At 61.0% G+C, this 19,427-nt stretch overlaps 7 protein-coding genes across 7 annotated transcripts; 5 read left to right on the top strand and 2 right to left on the bottom strand.

Annotated features, from left to right (window-relative positions):
• Positions 1-283: 283 nt before the first annotated feature.
• On the top strand, positions 284-3,489 carry EHS24_006068 (uncharacterized protein; the record flags this gene model as incomplete). The annotated part of the gene is made up of 5 exons (XM_028621542.1): positions 284-391; positions 455-497; positions 622-676; positions 723-3,271; positions 3,314-3,489. 5 exons carry the CDS (start codon positions 284-286, stop codon positions 3,487-3,489), a joined length of 2,931 nt encoding a protein of 976 aa, XP_028477994.1.
• A 1,228-nt stretch (positions 3,490-4,717) lies between these two features.
• On the top strand, positions 4,718-7,089 carry SCS2 (phosphatidylinositol-binding protein scs2; the record flags this gene model as incomplete). The annotated part of the gene is made up of 6 exons (XM_028621541.1): positions 4,718-4,760; positions 5,305-5,457; positions 5,512-5,627; positions 5,669-5,824; positions 6,129-6,390; positions 6,515-7,089. The coding sequence occupies 6 exons, from the start codon at positions 4,718-4,720 to the stop codon at positions 7,087-7,089; spliced, it is 1,305 nt and encodes a 434-aa protein (XP_028477993.1).
• Positions 7,090-7,519: 430 nt separating this feature from the next.
• Positions 7,520-9,320, top strand: EHS24_006066 (uncharacterized protein; the record flags this gene model as incomplete). The annotated part of the gene is made up of 5 exons (XM_028621540.1): positions 7,520-7,870; positions 8,172-8,387; positions 8,597-8,869; positions 9,009-9,194; positions 9,291-9,320. 5 exons carry the CDS (start codon positions 7,520-7,522, stop codon positions 9,318-9,320), a joined length of 1,056 nt encoding a protein of 351 aa, XP_028477992.1.
• A 274-nt stretch (positions 9,321-9,594) lies between these two features.
• On the top strand, positions 9,595-10,758 carry EHS24_006065 (uncharacterized protein; the record flags this gene model as incomplete). Its single annotated transcript, XM_028621539.1, has 2 exons — positions 9,595-9,752; positions 10,131-10,758. 2 exons carry the CDS (start codon positions 9,595-9,597, stop codon positions 10,756-10,758), a joined length of 786 nt encoding a protein of 261 aa, XP_028477991.1.
• Positions 10,759-11,308: 550 nt separating this feature from the next.
• On the top strand, positions 11,309-15,139 carry PIK1 (Phosphatidylinositol 4-kinase pik1alpha (PI4-kinase)(PtdIns-4-kinase); the record flags this gene model as incomplete). The annotated part of the gene is made up of 5 exons (XM_028621538.1): positions 11,309-11,325; positions 11,431-11,583; positions 11,873-11,963; positions 12,005-15,072; positions 15,124-15,139. 5 exons carry the CDS (start codon positions 11,309-11,311, stop codon positions 15,137-15,139), a joined length of 3,345 nt encoding a protein of 1,114 aa, XP_028477990.1.
• A 436-nt stretch (positions 15,140-15,575) lies between these two features.
• Positions 15,576-16,910, bottom strand: EHS24_006063 (uncharacterized protein; the record flags this gene model as incomplete). The annotated part of the gene is made up of 1 exon (XM_028621537.1): positions 15,576-16,910. One exon carries the CDS (start codon positions 16,908-16,910, stop codon positions 15,576-15,578), a length of 1,335 nt encoding a protein of 444 aa, XP_028477989.1.
• An 880-nt stretch (positions 16,911-17,790) lies between these two features.
• Positions 17,791-18,990, bottom strand: EHS24_006062 (uncharacterized protein; the record flags this gene model as incomplete). The annotated part of the gene is made up of 5 exons (XM_028621536.1): positions 17,791-18,105; positions 18,168-18,709; positions 18,751-18,831; positions 18,872-18,908; positions 18,949-18,990. 5 exons carry the CDS (start codon positions 18,988-18,990, stop codon positions 17,791-17,793), a joined length of 1,017 nt encoding a protein of 338 aa, XP_028477988.1.
• Positions 18,991-19,427: the final 437 nt, after the last annotated feature.

Raw genomic sequence — 19,427 nt, 5'->3', positions numbered from 1 at the left:
ACCTCCACCACTCTCGCTCGAGACACTCTCTAGAGTATCCTTCTCCCTCCCCCTCCCACCAACAGCCCTCTCACTACCATCCGCAGTGCCCATCGAGCACGTTACCCCAACCCTCCAAGTGTGTAAAAAGCACGACAGCACCCGCCCTCGCAAAGGCGCGACTCGCGAAACACTACTGCACCGCTCTCTTCACCCCCTTTAACGGCCACCAGCACAAGTGGAGGTCGAACACCCACGTCCCCCGACTCTACCAAACCCTTTACCGACACTCTCTGTCTCCAGAATGCCCGCTCGCCGCGCCGCCGCCGTTGGTCCCGATGGTAGCCCTCTCCCCACGGAGGGTGGCAAGGAAAAGCTCACCTTTGGATGCGCTTTCCCAGGCTGTGGACAGGTGCGTAGTGATACGACGACGACTGCCCCCTCCATCCCATCCATCGCCACTGACATCGTCCAGACCTACAGTCGTATGGAATATTTGAAGCGTCACCAGCGAAAGCGTGAGTACACCTGTCTCATCATGGGGGCAGAGGCCAACGAGAAGCACATGAGCCGGCCTCTTCTGGGGTCGTGCGCTCGGGTGGTCACGCCCAGGGAGGAAACCCCCAACTGACTGGATGACAGATCAAGATGAACGTCCGTTCCAGTGCAAAGATTGTTCCAAGGCATTTGCTCGCAGGTATGTTCTATATTCCCCATCCACCTAGGCTAACCCTCCCCAACAGTGATGTTCTCCTTCGTCACCGCCGTCGTTGCCACCCAACCCCACCTCCCCGTGATCGCTCGTCCCACTCGCCACTGCCGCCCCTCCGTGCGCACCCTTCGGTCCCGATTTCGTCGTCGCGCACTTCAGAGCGTGAGGCGTCCCCACTCCGTGGCACCCGCAAACACGCCCGCAACTCGGAGGGCTCGTCCCAAACAGAGCACGCCAGCACCCGTCCTCGCCTGTCGCCCGCGTCTGACGACGAGGAAGAGGACCGCTACGGCTCGCGCTTTTCGCGCAACGGTATGGGTAACGGCGGAGTCTTTGGCGTTTCCAACACATACTACAACGGTAACCCAGTGTCAACCACCGACGCGAGCTATGCGCCGCACCTGCTGCCAATGTTCCAGAACACCAACTCGGCCTTCCACAACATGCACGACCCGAACCACCTCGAGGACGCGTCAGTGCTTCTCTCCATGGCGTACCCCGGAGGTGTTCCGGGTTCCAACACTAGTCCCAGCGGTTCTGCTGCCCAGCGTGGTAGTGTGCCTGAATGGGATGCCAGTGGCGGCGCGACCATTGGTATGATGATGGACGCCGCTTCAACCACCCCCACGGACGCGACCACAGCCGCTGCAGTTGCCGCAGTTGCTGCTGCAGCTGTCGCGGCAACTTCCTCGTCGTCTGATAACGATGTGGATGCGTCTGTTGGGGCGAATTTTAGCTCTGGCGCCGTCGAGAACCCGGCTCGGCCGGCGGCGCCGGGAGCTGTGCTGCCCGAGTCGATGGGGAACTTTATGGGGACGATGAACTGGCTCGCCAACGCGACCAACGGGGATAACTGGAACGCCAACGAACCCCCTCGTCCGCTTTCGCCATTCAACATTTCAAACCTCTTTCCATCGGGTACGTTTGGCCTTGGTGGCCTCGGGTCACCAATTCTTTCCAATGAAACCACTGCCATGGCCATTGCGGCGGCGGCGGCCGCAGCTTCACAGCAAGACGACGCGGCAAACCAGAACGACGCGGTCGCCCAGGCGAACCAAGTTGTCGCGTCCATTCTCGAGCAGCTCGCCATGAATGACGTCCCAGAAACAAGGGCAAACCCCAACCCGGAGCGTCCTCTTCTTCGTCTGGCGAGCAAGGAGATTCTTATCCGTGGCGGCGAAGAGTGTCCTTCCAACTCGCGCTTCTACCTCCCTGCGGACCGCTTTGCAGGCTGCTACCAGATCCCTCACTGGGGTCTGCCGCCTCTTCGCACGCTCTCGGTCATGGCTGCGCGCACATACTATTCGGTTCTGAACCACTTTGCGTTTGTGCACGAGCCGACGTTCCAGCTCATCGACACGGCCGCGTGTCTCGCCTTTGCTATTTGCACTGTTGGCGGAATCCGCACCGGGCAACGCAAGGGCGACCTGCCTCACACCTTCCTCGCGCTGGGTTCGCTCAACAACAGCAACTACACCTCCCCGCCCAGCACGTTGTCGGCAGAGGCATGGGACGGTGTTTCTACCAAATACGCCGTCGGCAGCGAGCAAGAAGACCGTGAGGACAAGCTCCGCGTGGAGGAATGGGAGGGCGGCCAGATTGTGCGCCACGAAAAGACCAACATGCTTGTCAAGTCGTTCTCGCTCGCCCAGGGCGTTCTCATGACCGAGTACAATGTCGCGCTCCTCCAGGCGCTCATTCTCTACCACGCGCCATATTTCCTCTCGCAAAACGACCAGGAGCGTCGCCACGCCAACATGTTCCTGGGCACCATTGTGAACATTACGCGCCAGATTGGTTTCTTCCAGCACGACCTCGAGCACGTCGACGCCTCAATCCAGATGCCCTTGCTACCTTACAACCGCGCGCAGCTTGACAAGGCCTGGCGCCGTTGGATCCAGCTCGAGTCTCGCCGCCGCACCGCATACCTGGTTTACCACCTCGACACGGTGTCGGCGCTCGAGTCGCAGTTTGCTGCGATCATTATGCCGTCCGAGATTGGCCCTGTGCCACTTCCAGCTCCCGACTCTGTGTGGAAGGCGGCGACCTCTGAAGACTGGGCCCGTGCAGTGTCCAACTACCAGCCCATGACCCTGGACCAGGCGATGCGCCGCGTCTTCAACCTCCCCACTGAGGGCCGCTTCGACGAGCTGTCTAGCATCGACCCCACTCGGAACATTTTGAGTGAAGCCGAATACGGACCATTCGCTCGCACCGCGATTGTCATGACGCTCCTTCGTGGCATACTCGACTTTGGCGAGGGCAAACGTGACCGTAACGACTGGCGTGACCTCACCGACCTCTGGGTGTCTGCCACCCATTTGCGTCCTGGGGCCAAGTGTCTCTCTGGCGAGGGTCTCGACCTGGGCGCTCCCACTCCCGATGCGATCCGTTCGAGGCTCACCCTCGGCATGCAGCGCTGGCGCGAGGGATGGGACTATGACACGCTCTGCACTCCTTCCAACAAGTGCACCAGCCCATCGTCGGTGGCCTCTCTCACCCCGCTCACCATTCCGTCGCCTGCTACCAGCTGTGGCGACAATTCCATCAAGCCAAAGGGCAAACTTGTGTACTGCGAGGGTGGGTGTTCAGTGACTTGCATGTAAGCTAACCCATGTTCAGAGGCGATGCCGTTCTACTTCCTCGCTCAAGCCCTCCTCAACATGCTCCCCAGTGGCGCGACATCGGGGCGCAACTCCTTTGCCAACGTGCGCTACAGCGAACTGCTCAACGCGTCCAGGACTCTGGCGCGTGCAGGTGAAGCCGCGTTCTCCTCCCAACCTTCCGCCATGTTCTAGTTTCTTGCTTGCCCCCTATTTCTCCCTCTCGATAAACCAAAGTCCGGCGCCTGGCTGCACCATTCCACCCCACCCAGGATCCCCCGTCTGGTCTGTGCTTGTGAACGTTCTCCTTGTATAAGTAGGCCACTTGGGCGTCTGTCCTGTCCCTGTAAGGACATTTTGGACGACTATTCAGTCATGTACGTGTTCTGCGAAATCCGTGGAGGCGGACGCTGGTACTGTGGTACTCTGGGGCCACGGGGGCCACGGAGGGCTCAACAGGTTCAGTCAGGAGAGTGGCTCTGGTGTGTCCGAGCGCCCGAGCCGGGAGCTGGGGGGTACGCGTCCCGCGGGTCGCGGGTTGCGTGCATCAGAGAAGAAACCCTTGTTTGCGAACGTTGGGCAGGGAGTGGAACGCGTGTACCAATCCGACCAACCCGCATCCGAGATCAGGTTCTGCGAAGAAAATAGAAGCGTCCGGATGTCCTCGCTTCGGCGGCGGGCGGCGGCGTGACGGGGTGGCGATCGTACGCGAAGGAAAAGTGGCACAACAGGGGTTGAACGGGGGGTGTGGGTGTGGGTGTGGTTCCCGAATAGGACCTGCCACGCACCAGAGGCCAGAGGTTTGCAACTTTTTTGAGTTGGCCCACTGCACAGCTTCCAACGACGAGACCGGTCAACACGTCGCACACGCGACACCCGAAATCTGATCGCATGTCATGGATGACCTCTCGATGACCGCAAAGCTCCAGCGATGACGCCACACCCACTCTCTGCAAACGCGCAAAAGCGGGGCGGAGGGAGCCGCTCTCATTCTGGGCCCAAGATATTATACTCCCGTCGACATACTGTCGTGGGTGTGCGTCTTCCCCTCTCACCGGCGGGATCAATTTCGCAATGACCAGCCAGCAGCAGCCTCCGCGCCCTGCGTCATGATCATCTCCGTCTCTGGCGTCTCTGCACGTCTCCTCGCGCGGGTCTCCCACATTCCTCTTCTTCCATCCCATCCTCCACATCATCCATCCTCTCCACCTCTCAGTGACCCCTCACCCTACAACCCCCCCGCAAAACATTCCAACAGGAGACACTCCTTCTGGAACTTGCCCCCCCCCCCCCCCCCCCCCCCCCACCACACAAATAAGGTGCGCGTCAAAAGACATCACGCGCAAAGCCGGTAACCTGCCTCCGGCTTCTCACATACGGCTCTCCACCCCGTTTACGAACCTCCCCATCCACCCATCCCGCCATGTCCGTTACGCTCTCGCCTCCCAGCCAGCTCGGCTTCCCTCGTGAGTCTACCTGCCACTGAAAGGGTGTGCTTGCCGGCTGCACGCTGGCCGCGTTGGATGGCTCGGCGCACAGAGGGCCCGTGGGATTGCGACGATAGCGCCGCGCGCGCGCACGCGGGGGAGGGGTGAAGAAAGAGGGCTGCTGCGGGGCGATGTGCACTGTTGTGCTGCCTCCCATGTCTGCCTCTGCACAATCAAACACACCCCGCCGCGCCGCCATGTGGGCACAATGGCTGCATCGTCATCGACACGCAAAACACGGCTTCGCCGACGTGGACAATGGGCAGATCCGGCACAGCAGTATGACGCTTGTCACGACAGTGCTTCGGTTTCGGCCATTTGACCACTCGCGCGCGCCGTGTGCTTCGGACAGTGCGAACCGATCTGTGACCGTCGACGCCCGTCCTGTGCGCCCATGTTTGCGTGTCAAGCACTCCACACGCACTGCCCACTGCTTGCAGATGTTTGCTCTGCCCCATGCACGCGCACTGCATCACTCTGCCTGGACAACCCTCGAAATGATAACATGCTGACCCACCGCCAGGCCCGCTGACGACCGTCGTCAAGCGCTCGCTCTTCATCCAGAACCCCCACTCGTCGCCCGTCGCATTCAAGGTCAAGACCACAGCGCCCAAGCAGTACTGCGTTCGCCCGAACCAGGGCCGCGTTGAGCCTGGTCAGAACATTGAGGTTCAGAGTGAGTTGTCCATGTTGCTTTGTCGAGATCAACCAACTTACCACCACCCTTCAGTCGTTCTCCAGCCCCTCCAGGTCGACCCCCCTCCCCACGCCAAGTGCAAGGACAAGTTCCTCGTGCAGTCGGCGTTCATCCCCCCCGGCGAGGAGATGCACACTCTCCCAGAGATGGTGAGCCATCGTGCGTTGTCCCATCACTAACCCCTCTACAGTGGGCTACCGTTGAGAAGACCAACAAGGCGGCCATCCACGAGCAGAAAATCCGTTGCGCCTACCTGGCCGCCGAGGACGGCTCAGGTGACCCCAACGGGATCCCCGAGGAGGAGGAGTCCGGTTCGCCTCTCGACCACTCGAGGCTGGACGAGTCGGTGAGTGACAATGTCCCAGGTGTCCGGCGTACCCAGTGCCTTTGGTGCTGGGGCGTGCGCTACAGATGGCGCCCGAGACGAGTGCCCAGTCCACCCACGCCCATGTGTCATGCGTCAGTGTCAGCGCCGCGGGGTGGCATTTCCCGAGGGAGAGGCCAAACAGCAGAGCAGGCATTGCTTCAAGTTTTGGGTTCTTACTTGTCATTGTTGATGTGTAATGCTTCTAACCACTGTCGCCACGCCCTCCTTCCCCTCCCCTCCAACCTGATGTTGTCTTACTGTCACCCTGTCTGCCGTTTTCCAGTATGCCCACGGCTACACGCATTGGACGACGGCGGCCGAGCGCCAGTTTGACGCCGACATCTATCCCAACGGCGGCCACACGGTCTGGGAGCTCCCCGAGCCCCAGCCCAAGGTCCAGGAGATGCCGGTGGCTCCTGCCCCCGTCGTTGCTCCGCCGCCTCCTCCCAAAGAAGACGTCCCCCAGAAGAAGCCTACGTCGGAGATTGTCCTGAACGTTGGCGAGAACCCAACGATCATTGTCCTTTCCTCTCCTCCTCACGTTGGTGTGCTGCCTTCCCCCTCCTTTCTTGATCTACCCCTCTTCCTTCCAGCCCTCGCGGCGCGGAACTGTGCATGACATATAAACCTCCCCCCACGACAGAACCGTGTTTTGTGTGGTGGCTGTAGCGCTGACATTCCAGGCCGTTTTCGCCGCTGCCGAACAGTCCCCCGTCCCCAAGGTTAACGGCGGAGGCGACGACAAGGACCTCCCTGCCACCCCGATCCCCTCGTATGGCCTCGCCGGTGCTGCCGCCGCCGCTGCGGGTCTCGGTGCTGCCGGCGGTGCTGCCGTGGCTGCCGCTGCCAACTCGGCTCCCGAGTCTCCCGTTGTCGCTGCTCCCATCGCCGCTCCCGTCGCCGAGGCGTCGCGCGAGATCCCCTCGCTCTCTGCCGACGACGTCCAGGCCGTCGGCGCACCGACCAACATTGCCCTTGAAAAGTCGCTGAACGCCACCACCAACTCGGACGACAAGCTTGCTGTCGCCCTCGCCGAGATTGAGCGTCTCAAGGGCCAGCTCGCCGAGGCGCAGGGCCCGACCGTCACCGGCCTGCGGAAGCGCGGTGGTGCCGGTGCCGGTGCCGTCGGCGCTCCCGTTGCCGGCAACAAGGTCGCCACGCAGACTGCCACCCAGGGTGTTCCCCTCGAGGTGTGCGCTGGTCTTGTGTTTGCCGTCTTTGTCCTTACGTACCTGTTCTTCTGAGCCTGTTAGTTTGTGTATCGCGTCATAGCTGGGATGAGATGATATTCACGGTCTCAGGAGGAGGAGGAGGAGGGGGGAAGAGGTGATGTTGATGCAGTAATTATGATGTGGTCACCAGTTGCAGCACGCAGAGCCGGAACGTTGTTGCCGCGGAACATTACCCTCTGGCGTCTGGCCTCCTGCGCGCGCAGCGCGGGGCAATTTCCACCTCTCGATTCGACTAGCTCTCGGCCCGGCCATCACTGTCCACTCCACATACACACACCACTCTTCCTCGTCATCCTACCCAGCGAGCAAGGACTCCATCCTGTCCCCCACGGCCCCCCAGAACCCCACCCCCCACTCCCCTCCCTCCGCCTCGCCCGCCGTCCCGCACATCACCGGCGGCTCGCACATTCACCTCCCTCACATCCACCTCCCACATCTCAGCATGCCCGGTGCCAAGCGCCGCGCGCTCAAGAAGCTCCTCAAGCCCGAGTCGACCGAGTCCGAGTCGCCCGTCAACGGCACCTCGACGTCTGCTTCGACCACCGACGACTCGAGCGTCAGCTCCGTCCCCGTTCCCGCTGGGCAGCAGTCGGGCGACTCGGCGTCCGACGTCGCGTCCTCGCCCACGCCAGTGTCCACGTCCCCGCTCGCTGCGGCGATCGCGTCCTCGGTGCCCGTGGCAGCCGTAGTCGGTGCGCCTGTGGCCGGCGGTGGTGGGATGTACGGCGGGAACCTCTGGGGCGCACAGCGCGGAGGCAAGAAGAGCAGCAAGCAGAGGTTTGCGGAGAGGCAGGTATGTAGTTTGCGCCTATCTCTGTGTGGTGTGTGTGATGTCTGCTAGTCTGCTGACGCTCGTGTGCTTTCTTCGGGGTTTGTTTCCCACCTCTTCGTTTCCTCTTGGACTCGCTATCGGTCATTTGACGGTGCTGTCACCCAACGCCTCGCCCACCATGATGACTTTTGCGTATCTCAACTACCTGGCCGGCATTCTGCACGCCTTCGACTTTATCTGGGACGCTACCACATCTTCCTCGTCCTCTTCGTCCTCTTCCTCCTCTTCCTCCTCTTCCAACTGCGAAAATAACCGCCCACAGGCCCGCAAGAAGCAGGCCATCCTCGAGTCTGCTCCCCCGACCGACCCGGGATGGAACGCCCAGCTGGAAAAGGAGCGCCAGGAGGAGATTTCCGTCATTGGCAACGCGTGCGAGGTGCTGAACCGCGAGATCTTTGAGATCCAGCCCGATGGACACTGCATGTTCGCTGCTGTTGCGGACCAGTTGGGGCTCATGGGCGTGTTGCCCGCCCACCAGGTGAGTTGGGAGTGCGGGGCGGCCAGAAAGGGGGAGGGGAAGGAAGCGAGGTGCGGAAAGGGCGCGGCCCAGAAGCGCTCCGATGCCGAGTTGGTCTGGCGGGGTGTTGGCTGGGCGTCATTCTCTCGCAAAGATGTGGTGCTGCGTCTCATCCACTTGGGAATCGGAGCATACAGCCATCCTGGCTGATGGGCTTCTTCGCTACCCAGCCGGCCCCTGGCGTCGTTCATATCGCTACCACCCGCCCATTTATTACCCTGCTCAAGCACTTTGCTAACGTACAGTCCAATAACCCGTACCACACCCGCCGCGTCGCCGCCCAGTACATGCGCGACAACCAGGCCGACTTCCTTCCCTTCCTTGCCAGCGTCGACGGCGAGGACATGCCCGGTGCCACGGACGACGGTCTCATGACCGAGGACCAGTTTGGAGAGTACTGCCACCGTGTGGAAGGCACTGCCGAGTGGGGTGGCGAGCCAGAGGTGAGCTACTGCAGAGCGGCGTCGTCCGTGGTGGCGGAGCTCGACAAAAGACATTGCTCAACCTCGCCTGCGTCTCTCATGGACCTAGCCCTCTTGACATCGCCTCTCTAGTGAACTGCTTGCTAACGCATGTCTCCAGATCCAGGCGCTGTGCCGTGCATTCGACGTCCCAATCCACGTCATCCAGCGTGGTCCTCCTACTGTGGTCTCTCACGGCGGCGCCAACGACGCGTTTGGGGGAGCGACGACGCCCGAGAAGAGCCTCGACTGCGGAGAGCGCGTCGTGCGTATCTCGTACCACCGCAGGATGTACGGTCTCGGAGAGGTGAGTCAAATGCTCAGGCGGTTGGATCTCGGTTCGGCCACCTGGTGCCGGTGCCACTTTGGCCCGACTTGTCTTGTGTCGCTGCTAACAGTCCAGCACTATAATTCGCTCCGCCCCGCCACGTAGATATCTGTATAGAAGTGTCGTCGGTCCTCTTGGCCCTCTCTCGGTGCTGCACGCGATGACAGCCTACTGCATGAACCCCCCCCATACACTGTTGCACAAATGCTCGGGACTCGCGCAGACGTCCCGATCCGTCCACTCACCGAAATAAATACTCCCGCCAACTACGTCAACGTCGTGCACCATCGGCGACCTGATCGTGTGCCCATCATCTGAAAGCGCGTTCCATCGACTCGCGCATCGCCCACTCTCTCTCTCTCTCTCTCGCTTGTCGACAATGTCCCCCATCATCCTCATACAGCGCGACGACGATTCCGGAGATGACGGCTCGCCCCGCTCCCCACTCTCGTACATCGGCCTCCTCGTGATTGCAGCTGGCATATGCGCAGGATACCTCCTTTGGCGGCGCAGCCGGAGGCGCGAGGCCGAGTTTCCGTGAGTCACCAAGCCAGAGCAGTGGAGCAGTGGACGACGACGTTTGCGGACTTGTTTGCTCGTGTGTAGCACCAAGTTGCAGACAGCGAGGACAATGTGTGCGCGCTGCCCGAGTGCGGACCGCAGCACGCCCCTTGCTCACGCAGTGTGGACACGCCGACTCGGAGCTCGGACACATGGGCTCGAGCGGCGTACCGCCCTGCGCTCATTCTCGTGTTCTCGTGTACTCGTGTCTGTGTTTGGCTGGCGCTACAGCTTGCGGCAACCTGCTTTTATGTTTCTACCGCAGCGACGCCGCACAGCATGTACCTGCAGTCGGTTCCACTACGCTACTGATTACGAGTCCAGTCTGTTGTCATCGGTGCTGACGTAGCGCAGACTGCATAACCTCGGCCGTTCGCTGCGCCTGGATGTGGACGATGACGGGGTACGTCTCCAACTCCTGGACTGTACAGAGTTGAACACTGACGCTGTCGCGCCCTTACCCCACATCGCCCGTGATGTCTGCTCCATCGCTGTTATTGTTGTCGTTGCACCCGTATCTGCCAAACAGCCGACTGCCGAGTCGTTCATCGCCAACAACGCCTCTACCGACTCGCTTCCGGCACATGCCGCCCTCGACGTCCCCTACCTCCCTGCCGCCGCAGCCGAGGCGGACGCAGCCCTTGCGAGCCGTGACGCAAGCTCGACGAGCATCAACCCGCAATCGGCGTACAGCGACCACCCGGCGCACTCGTCTGGTCGTCCAAACTCGGGATCGCACTCTGGAAGTGGCGCAGCGACCCCTCAATCACACTCTGGCTCTGACGACCCGCTCGGCGCGGGCTCGGTCGTTGGGTCCGTCGGCAAGCCCGCAAAGGGGCTAGTCAACGCTCACACGCGTCGGTCACGCCGCGGCGCCCGAACCAAGGTGCGGGGCCCGATTGAGCTGAGCGAGAGCGAGAGCGAAAGTGAGAATGACGAGCGGCCTCGCAAGGCCGTGTTCACGCTCGACGACGACGAGTAGGGGGACGAGTAGGTGTGGAGTAGACGATAGAGATGGATGATATGCACCATGTTGTACCGATAAGAAACGAGGGTGTATTGGCCAGGACATGCAGGACATACGGACATGCATTCAAGGCATGTGAGACGTTTAGGACGGTCCAGGACACAGGGGGTGTTGAATGGAAAACATAAACTCGGCCCAACGCGCGCACGCCACACGACGCCGAGCCACGTTTCCATCCGGGTCACAGTGTCACCAACGCCGCCGTCTCTCGGGGCTGCACATCTCAACATCCATCCCATCCCACTCACCCCCCTCACGCATGGGCTCATAGCCCCCCCGCGCGCAGCACACGTCTCCGACTCCATCCCCGTCCTCATCCCCGTCCCCGTGTCCCCGTCCCCCACCACCTCCGCAGCCTCGCACGGGCCCGCAGCCTGCACACCACACTTACACCACACACCAACACCCAACGCGCACTCCTCCACCCGAGTGGAGGACGAGCTCTCAACAACGTGTCGCAGCACGCCCTCTCCCCTCCTACCCCATACATCACGCATCGCCCACCATGTCCCACGCACTACTGTGAGCCTTCCCCTCCCCGGGACCTCGGCTGCTCGTCACTGCGTCGTGGTGACGGCGCCGAGCGGCCCACCTGTCGTCCTTTCACTGACACCCCGCCCTCCCCAGGCTGCGGCTCTTCCTCTCGCCGTACTTCTCCATCTCGGTGGCGATGCACTACCTCAAGACCTACCCGGAGAGCATCGGTATCTCGCACTACCTCTGCTGGCGCATGCGTTCCATGCCCGCCGACGAGGTCGAGTTCTACTGGCCCCAGATCTGGTACGTTTGCTCCTCGCTCCTCCTTTCCCAATTCCCTACAAGCCTCCCCGTCTCCTGGGTACTTCCTGGAGCGCCGTCGTCCGCTGGCGGATAACTGGTCACACTCTGAAAAGCCAACCACCCGGGGGTGGGCTAGGCGTCAAGAAGCATCTTTGCCCCGTGGCTTTGAGGTCACCTGTCAAGGTGGTCGAGGTGCCTTCCTGCCTGCGGCGCCATCTCGGCACGCCCAAATACGGCGCCGAAGGCTGTAGCTCTCACTGTCCTTGTTCTCTTACTGACCCACCTATAGCCACTTGTTGATCACACGGCCCACTGAGAGCAATGCGCTCGAGGGCTTTGTGCTCCAGCGCGCAGAGGAGAACACTCACGCCGCGATGCTGGTGAGTTTACCATCATTGTCTTGCTAAACTGACGCCGGCAGACATTCTGGTTCATGCAGTCGGCGCTGCATGACCTCACACCAACACGCACCACCAACCCCCGCCCCTTTAACATTTGCCAGCGTGTTCTGCACCGCTGCCACGAGATTCTGTTCGGAGACCCTCCCGAGCCGAGCCGCTCACCGTACCGCTCTCTCCCTCCATCGCCGCACGCATCGTCGCCGTCCCTCAGCTCGACGGCACAGCGGCTTCTCAGCCGCGCCCTGCCAACGGCCGGGCCTGTGACTCCGCGCGTTCGCGTGAACCCACATGCCGGCTCGGCACTCGTCGGTATGGGCGCCATGATTGCCGGGCCAGCAATGCCTGGTCTGACGGCGCTCGTCGGTGAATGGGCAGTCATGCAGGGCCGCCGACCGATCGACGACGCGCACGAGGTGCGCGCTCGTATTGAAGTGGAGAAAGGCGGCGGCGCCGATGTGCCACGAGGTCGGTGGGAGAGGCAACCCCACCCAGACTCGGACGGTTCAGAAGACGACAGCAGCAGACCTGCTAGCAGGCCACCAAGGCATTCTGTCACTCTGCCGCCGTCGGGTCGCGCATCGCCCATGCCCTTCCGCCCAGCAGTGCATCCCTCGTCCACAACGCCAAACTTCTTTGCCTCTGCTCACGAGTCGGCGCCTGCCTTCTCCGTCCTTTCTGATCGCCGCGCACGGGATCCCTTTGACCAGAGCCCCGATACTCCTCCTGTGCCCTTGCCAAAGCAACAGGGTGGCGGTCACCAGCCATTCAACTCTGTGCCCGACCTGTACGGCGGCGCGTCGCTCCAGCGTCGTTCATCGACCCGCCCCCCAAGCGCCGATGCACTACTCGCGGCCTACTCGCTCGAGGCACAACGTCAGCTCCTCAAGAGCCACTACTGCCGCAGCGAGATTCGCTTCTTGCTCTTGCTCGAGGACATTTCCAACCGCTTGTTGGTTATCCCCAAGCCGGCCCGTATCTCTGCCCTGCGTGCAGAACTCACGAGCCTCAACCACATGCTCCCCGCCGAGGTGTGTATGCCCCTGTGGTGCAACGCCGAGCACGGTCGGAGCGACGACAAGCCCGAACCAGAGGGATCGTTGCTGAAGCGCGACCGCAAGTCGAAAAAGTGTGCACACTCTCGTGTGGTCCGTATCTCGCCCGGCGACTCGGTGGTGCTCAACTCGGCTGAGCGTGCACCATATGTCCTCCACGTGGAGATCCTCGAAGACGACCTGGACTTTGACCCCACACGACGCGAGAACCGTGAGGTGCTCAAGAAGATTGTCGTGCAAGAGGACATGAAGCACCGTAAAAAGGAGCAGGGCATTGCCGGCGCGCACACCCCGCCATCCTTTGACGGCTTTGGTTCTCCTATGCCTGGTATCCTTCCGGCGCCCAGCCCTGGCGTTGCCAGTCCCGAGGACGAGGACCTGCCATACGAGGAGGAGCCAGAGGAGCTTCCGACCGAGGCGCGCCAGTCAGTCCCGGAAGAGGACATGGAGGAGATGGACCTCGTCGAGCAGCTGTACGGTAACAAGCTGTCGGTGCGAGACACAGTCCCCGACCTCCGCGACTCGATCCCGCTTCCCAGTGCGCCAAAGAACAAGCAGCTCGATCTCGAAGTGTGGAATTCGAGCGCCTTGGACGACAGCACGTCGCGCCGATCATCCCTCGGGGCAGCCCGTACACCTGGTCAGACAACGCCCAACGGTATCGACGCCGTGAGCCGCCCGATTTCCCCGGCAGCTACGCCTGTGCCAGATGAGGGCATCGCGTCTCCCAAGCGCGTCATCACTCTTGAGGACTATTCTGAGCGTATGCGCACCGCTGCCGTCATGCTTGCGCAGCTGAATGCCTCGCTCGTGCCGCCAAAGGAGGAGACCAAGACGACTACGGGACCCCTGGTTCGCTGGATTCCTGGCACTGGTTGGATTACTGGCTCCAAGGACGCTGCACCACCAGAGGACCCTCACGTCCCCGGTGGCGGCGGTGCGGGCGGTAAGCTCCGTCTTGCGGCCGCACAAGCAGCAGCCATCCGCGAGCGCATCATGGAGGAGATGATGGCGCTCGAGGAGGAGCGTGTCCAGCGTATGACGACGCGTCCCGAAGGCGTGGACGTCCAGGGCAGCTCCGAGGGGCAGACAGCCGAGGACGAGGGCATTGTGCGACGCGAGATCAACAAGGCCGACCCGTCGGCTGCCGTCTTCAAGGAGTCGTGGAGCGCCAAAAAGTCTCGTATCCGCGCGTCGTCACCGTGGGGCCACCTCGCCAACTGGGACGTCATCTCGGTCATTGTCAAGACTGGCGCAGACCTGCGGCAAGAGCAGCTCGCGACGCAGCTCATTGAGCGCTTCAGCCGGATCTGGAAGGAGGAAAAGTGTGACGCTTGGGCACGCTTCTTCCGCATCCTGATCACTGGCGAGCTTTCGGGTCTTGTCGAGACCATCACCGACGCCGTGTCCGTGCACTCGATCAAGAAGAGCGAGTATGCGCGCCGCGTCGCCGAGGGTACCCCGATTGGCCACGTGAGCCTCATGGACCACTTTGTCAACACGTACGGCAAGCCCGACAGCGGCATCTTTGCCCGTGCCCGCCGCAACTTTATCAAGTCGCTCGCCGGCTACAGCATCATTACGTATCTCCTCCAGATCAAAGACCGCCACAACGGTAACATTCTCGTCGACCGGGACGGCCATCTTATCCATATTGATTTCGGATTCATGCTCTCCAACTCGCCCGGCGGTAACATGGGCTTTGAGGCTGCCCCCTTCAAGCTCCCGCTCGAGTATGTCGAGATCATGGGTGGCCTGGACTCGCCCGGCTGGGTCTATTTCAAGAAACTCTTCAAGGAAGGGTTCGAGTGTGCCCGCAAGCACTCGGACTCGCTCATCACCATTGTCGAGCTCATGCAAAAGGACTCGAAGCTGGACTGTTTTGCCATGTTTGGCGAAAACACCGTCGCCCACTTCCGCGAGCGCTTTGCTCTCGGCCTCACGACCCAGGCTGTCGACGCGTACCTCGAGCGTCTCATTGTCAGCTCGACAGCGTCCAACTACACCCGCCTCTACGACACGTTCCAGTATTACAGGTGAGTTAGGCGGCTCCTTTAGAAGTGCACCAACTGACACATTTCTCACAGCCAAGGAGTCCTGTAGAATCCCGTCACGACCATTTGGTAGCACACTGCATCTTGCATGACATGCATAGAATCTGCTTAATCTGTATGAGGTCGCCAGGGAGCGAGATAGAGAGGTGGCGACATGGGAGACCAGGTCCGAGGCACATCACATGCTCAGTTTATGGACGAGGGTGGGTGGCATCGTTTCTGATGTACATTGGCCTCAACGTCGGCATCGTCAGAGCGTTACCAGTCCTCGCTCATGCTTAATTTGTTCAGCTGCAGGCACACTGTCTCGACATGCACATCGTCAGTGCCCGCGTCCGGCCTTTTGCTCCTGTCGACGCCGAAACAACCTATCTATGCATGTACGCACATCTATAATACTATTGCGCTGCCGCCGCCGCCGCCGCCACCATTACCCCACATGGGCGCGCGCGGGCACGCAAATACCGCCACTAGCCGGCTTTTGTTTACGAGGAGAACTGAGGGGGGAAGATGCCACGGGTGCCGTACCAGGTGCCCTTGACGAGGTTGTTGAAGTAGACGCGGGGGAAGACGTCCTTGGTGAGGTGGTAGAAGGCGCGGTTGGGGACGGACTGGTCGGTGAGGCCCGAGAAGGTCTCGGCGAGGGCGCCGGCGTACTTGAACTCGGCGAGGAGGAGCTCGCCACGGCCGGTGAACAGGGGGCACGAGGTGTAGCCGTCGTAGATGGCGTTGCCGAGCTTGCCAGTCTCCATGAGCGAGACAAGGTTGTGGGCAAGGACGGGGGCCTGGCCGGTGATGGCGGCGGCGGTCTTGGAGGTGGGGAGCGACGAGGCGTCACCGAGCGAGAAGACGTTGGGGAACTTCTTGTGCTGGAGGGTACCCTCGTTGACGTCGACCCAGCCGACGGCGTCGGCGAGGGGCGACTTCTTGATGGTGTCGAGGGGGCCCATGGGAGGGACAACATGGAGGAGACCGTACTCGATCTCGACCTGCTCGCCCTTCTTCTCGCCGTCGAGAATGTTGAAGACGGCAGTCTTGGTGTCGGTCTTGACCTCGACGAGGTTGGTGTTGAAGTGGCCCGAAATGCCCTTGGCCTCGCGGATCTTGTTCAGCGCCTTGGCGTAGTGGGGCTGGGCGAACATGGCGGGCATGCCGGTGACAAAGGTCGAGTGAATGTTACGGCCCTGCTCCTTCCAGAACGAGTCGGACATGTAGTTGACCTTCTGGGGAGCACCGGCACACTTGACAGGGCCAAAGGGCTGGGTGAAGACAGCCTCACCCTGGCCAGCCTGGAAGCGCTCAATGATGGCCCAGGTCTTGTCGACAGTGTCCCACGAGTAGATCGAGCCAACGTTGGTCGAGAGGGGGTCCTTGAGAGCCTCGGGGAGACCCTTGATGTTGGCCCAGTTGATCTGGAGACCGGGAGCGACAATCAGGAAGTCGTAGGCGACCTTGCTGCCGTCGGAAAGGAGGACCTGGTTGGTGCCGGGCTCAAACGCCGAAGCCGAGGCCTTGATGTGAGCCAGGTGCTTGGGGATGAGCGAGTCGAGGGGGCGACGGAACTGCTCCTTCTGGGCAAGACCAGAGCCGACAACAGTCCATCCGGGCTGGTAGTCGTGGTGCTGGTTGGCGTCGACAATCGCCACGTCGCCGTCGGCGAGGGTCTTGTCCTGGGCCTTGAAGAGGTTGTAGACCTGGTTGGCAGTCGCGAGACCGGCAGTGCCACCACCGATGACGACGACCTTGTGCTTGTTGGCCGAGGCGGCCGAGGTGGACGCGGCGCGGGCAAAGGCGGGGATGCGCGAGATGAGGGGGTTCATGGTGGGGAAATGGTGAGGAGGAGGAAGGATGCAAAGGAGAGATGAGGGGCCTCAACACAATATTATTTGGACGCGTTCTTTGTTCCCTCTACCCTGGTTCGCGAGCACGTCATCCGTGATAACTGGCGAACGGAAAAAAAGAAAATCTCGGATGGCGGACAACGGGCCGGACGGACTGGTCTCGCCAGATCTCGCAGTGCATCACGTGACTCGAGTGGGGGTTGCAGAGCAACAGAGCTGTGGTGGCGCCGACAAGAGATGGCAATGGGGGGTGCTCTGCTGGCGTGCAGAGGTCCAAGTTCCCATTGTGCAGCTCCGCGGTCCGCGAACTCGACGCCGTGTGAAGGATGCCCCTAACCAAGAAAAAACCAACTATGCGACACAATGTTTTTGTTGTGCAGAAATGTCCCGTTGATAGTGTGTTGTCCGCCTGGCTTCAAAACCAACTACGCGGCATAAAGTTCTTAATGTGCCGCATAATGAAGTTGATAGTGCGTTATGCGCCCAGCCAAATAACCAACCACGCGGCATAAAGTTCTTGATGTGCCGCATAATACAGTTGATAGTGTGTTATCCACCCAGCCAAATAACCAACTACGCGGCATAAAGTTCTTGATGTGCCGCATAATACAGTTGATAGTGCGTTATGACCAAAGGCTGGAAACCAAGCACCTGCGTTTCTGCTCACACTCGCGACACGCGGTACACGGTAGGGACATCGATGGCGAGATCTCCTCGTCTTCATCACAGCGGCACGTCTGCTCCCCGCGCGACACATAAAGACGGCCTCGGATATCGTAATACATGGATGCGTAATGTCGTACTACCGTACTCTACCTCTAGCACCTATCCACTTCTCCCTTCCTTTTATGCCTTCCGCTTAGATGGAAAGAGCGGCGCGGGCCATGGCAATGGCACCCTCGTAGGTCTCGTTACCGCCAATGAAGCCCGAAGCGTGGCAGAAGACACAGCCAGGGATGCCCGAGACCTTGGAGAGGTCGGCGTCGCGAACACCGCGCCAAGCCTCGGGGAGAGACTTGCGGTTGATAAAGCTGTCGGTCGACTCGGGGACACACTGGATGCGCCACTTGGAGTTGGGGTCCTCGGACGACTCGGGGTAGAGAACGTAGAGGATCTCGGCGGCGGGCTGGAGAGTGGGCTCAATGTCGAAGAGGTGGTCCTTCCAGGGAGCAGACTGTAAGAGTTAGCACACTGTAATGTAAAAGCCAGTTCTGGGGCCAGGCCCACCTCATTCACCTGCTTGAACACGACAACCTTGCCCGAAGGGTCGACGTTGAGGCGGTCCTCGAGGGCGCCCTTGACAATGTCGCGGGCCGGGAGCCAGGCGCTGGCAAAGTAGTCGAGCTGGCCGAGGAACTCCTCGCCGGTGATCTTGGAGGCAATCTCAAACTTGGCGTCGTAGACGTCGTCGTTGGTAGTCTCGTTCCAGCGGGGGTTGACACGGCGGACACGCGAGCTCAGGTCGGTGCGCTGGTTGTACGCAAGCTCGCCAGAGGTGATGTTGATACCGTTGTCAATGGCATCAATGCTCTCAATGAGCTCGCCGTAGACGCGGAGCCAGAGGGTCTCGACCTGGGGAGCATCCTCGGCGACACCGAGAACACGGGCAATAATATGCTTGCCGTAGTGCTTGTAGACGAGACCAGCCGACGAGAGCTTGGTCTTGTTGAAGCCGCCAAAGCCAAAGACCTCGGTGAAGCCGCGCTGGTGGTGGTCGTAGCGCTTGGCGGCGTCATCGTAGACACCACCGACGTCGACAACAATGTCAAGGGGCTCGACTAGAAGGTGGTCAGCGGGAGAGGCAGCGGGTGTAACTCACGCTTGGCGGGGTCACGGGTACGGACGAGGTCGGCGTCCTTGAACTCGTCGGTGAGGCGGAGCATGAAGACAGCAAGGGCCTCTGTCTGTTAGCTATGTGCAAAGGCTCCCGGATAGCTCACCATCGCAGTGGAAGGTGCCCGAGTGGGTGCCGATAACCTGGCTCCGTTAGTTGACAACACTCGTAGCACAAACTCACCTTGGTGGACTTCATCTTCTTGGCGACGGGGGACGACGACATGTGTTGTTTGAAGAGGGGGAAAGAAGACGAAGTGGTGTTGAGCAGCAGGGGACGACGGATTGATCTCGCGAGGGCTGCTGCAGGAGTTCTGAACATTCAAGAATAAATAATGGTCTTGGAGCTGAGCATGGCAGCAGCCAGTGACCGCTCCGCAAATCCATCACACAGGGAATGAATGTTGAAAGGTCTCCCACGGTGGCGGAAAAGCTTTCCCACGGGGTATAACGCCAGCCAGGATAACTCTCCCACGGGCGCAACAACTTTCCCACGGATGGTCCTCACCCTGCGCACCCAGGGCACCCGACTCCGGCGAGCGCGACCGCTCTGTGTGTGTTGCAGCCCCGCCGGCTCGGAATACAAGCAGCCAGCTGCAGGCCATCATCCACCTCATCCACTTCTCCCACCCACCCACCCCCATCCATCCAACCTCTGTCACA

Source organism: Apiotrichum porosum (assembly GCF_003942205.1).
Source record: "Apiotrichum porosum strain DSM 27194 chromosome Unknown scaffold_3, whole genome shotgun sequence".
In the NCBI taxonomy this organism is placed as follows: Eukaryota; Fungi; Basidiomycota; class Tremellomycetes; order Trichosporonales; family Trichosporonaceae; genus Apiotrichum; species Apiotrichum porosum.
This window is presented reverse-complemented; position numbering and strand designations above follow the sequence as displayed.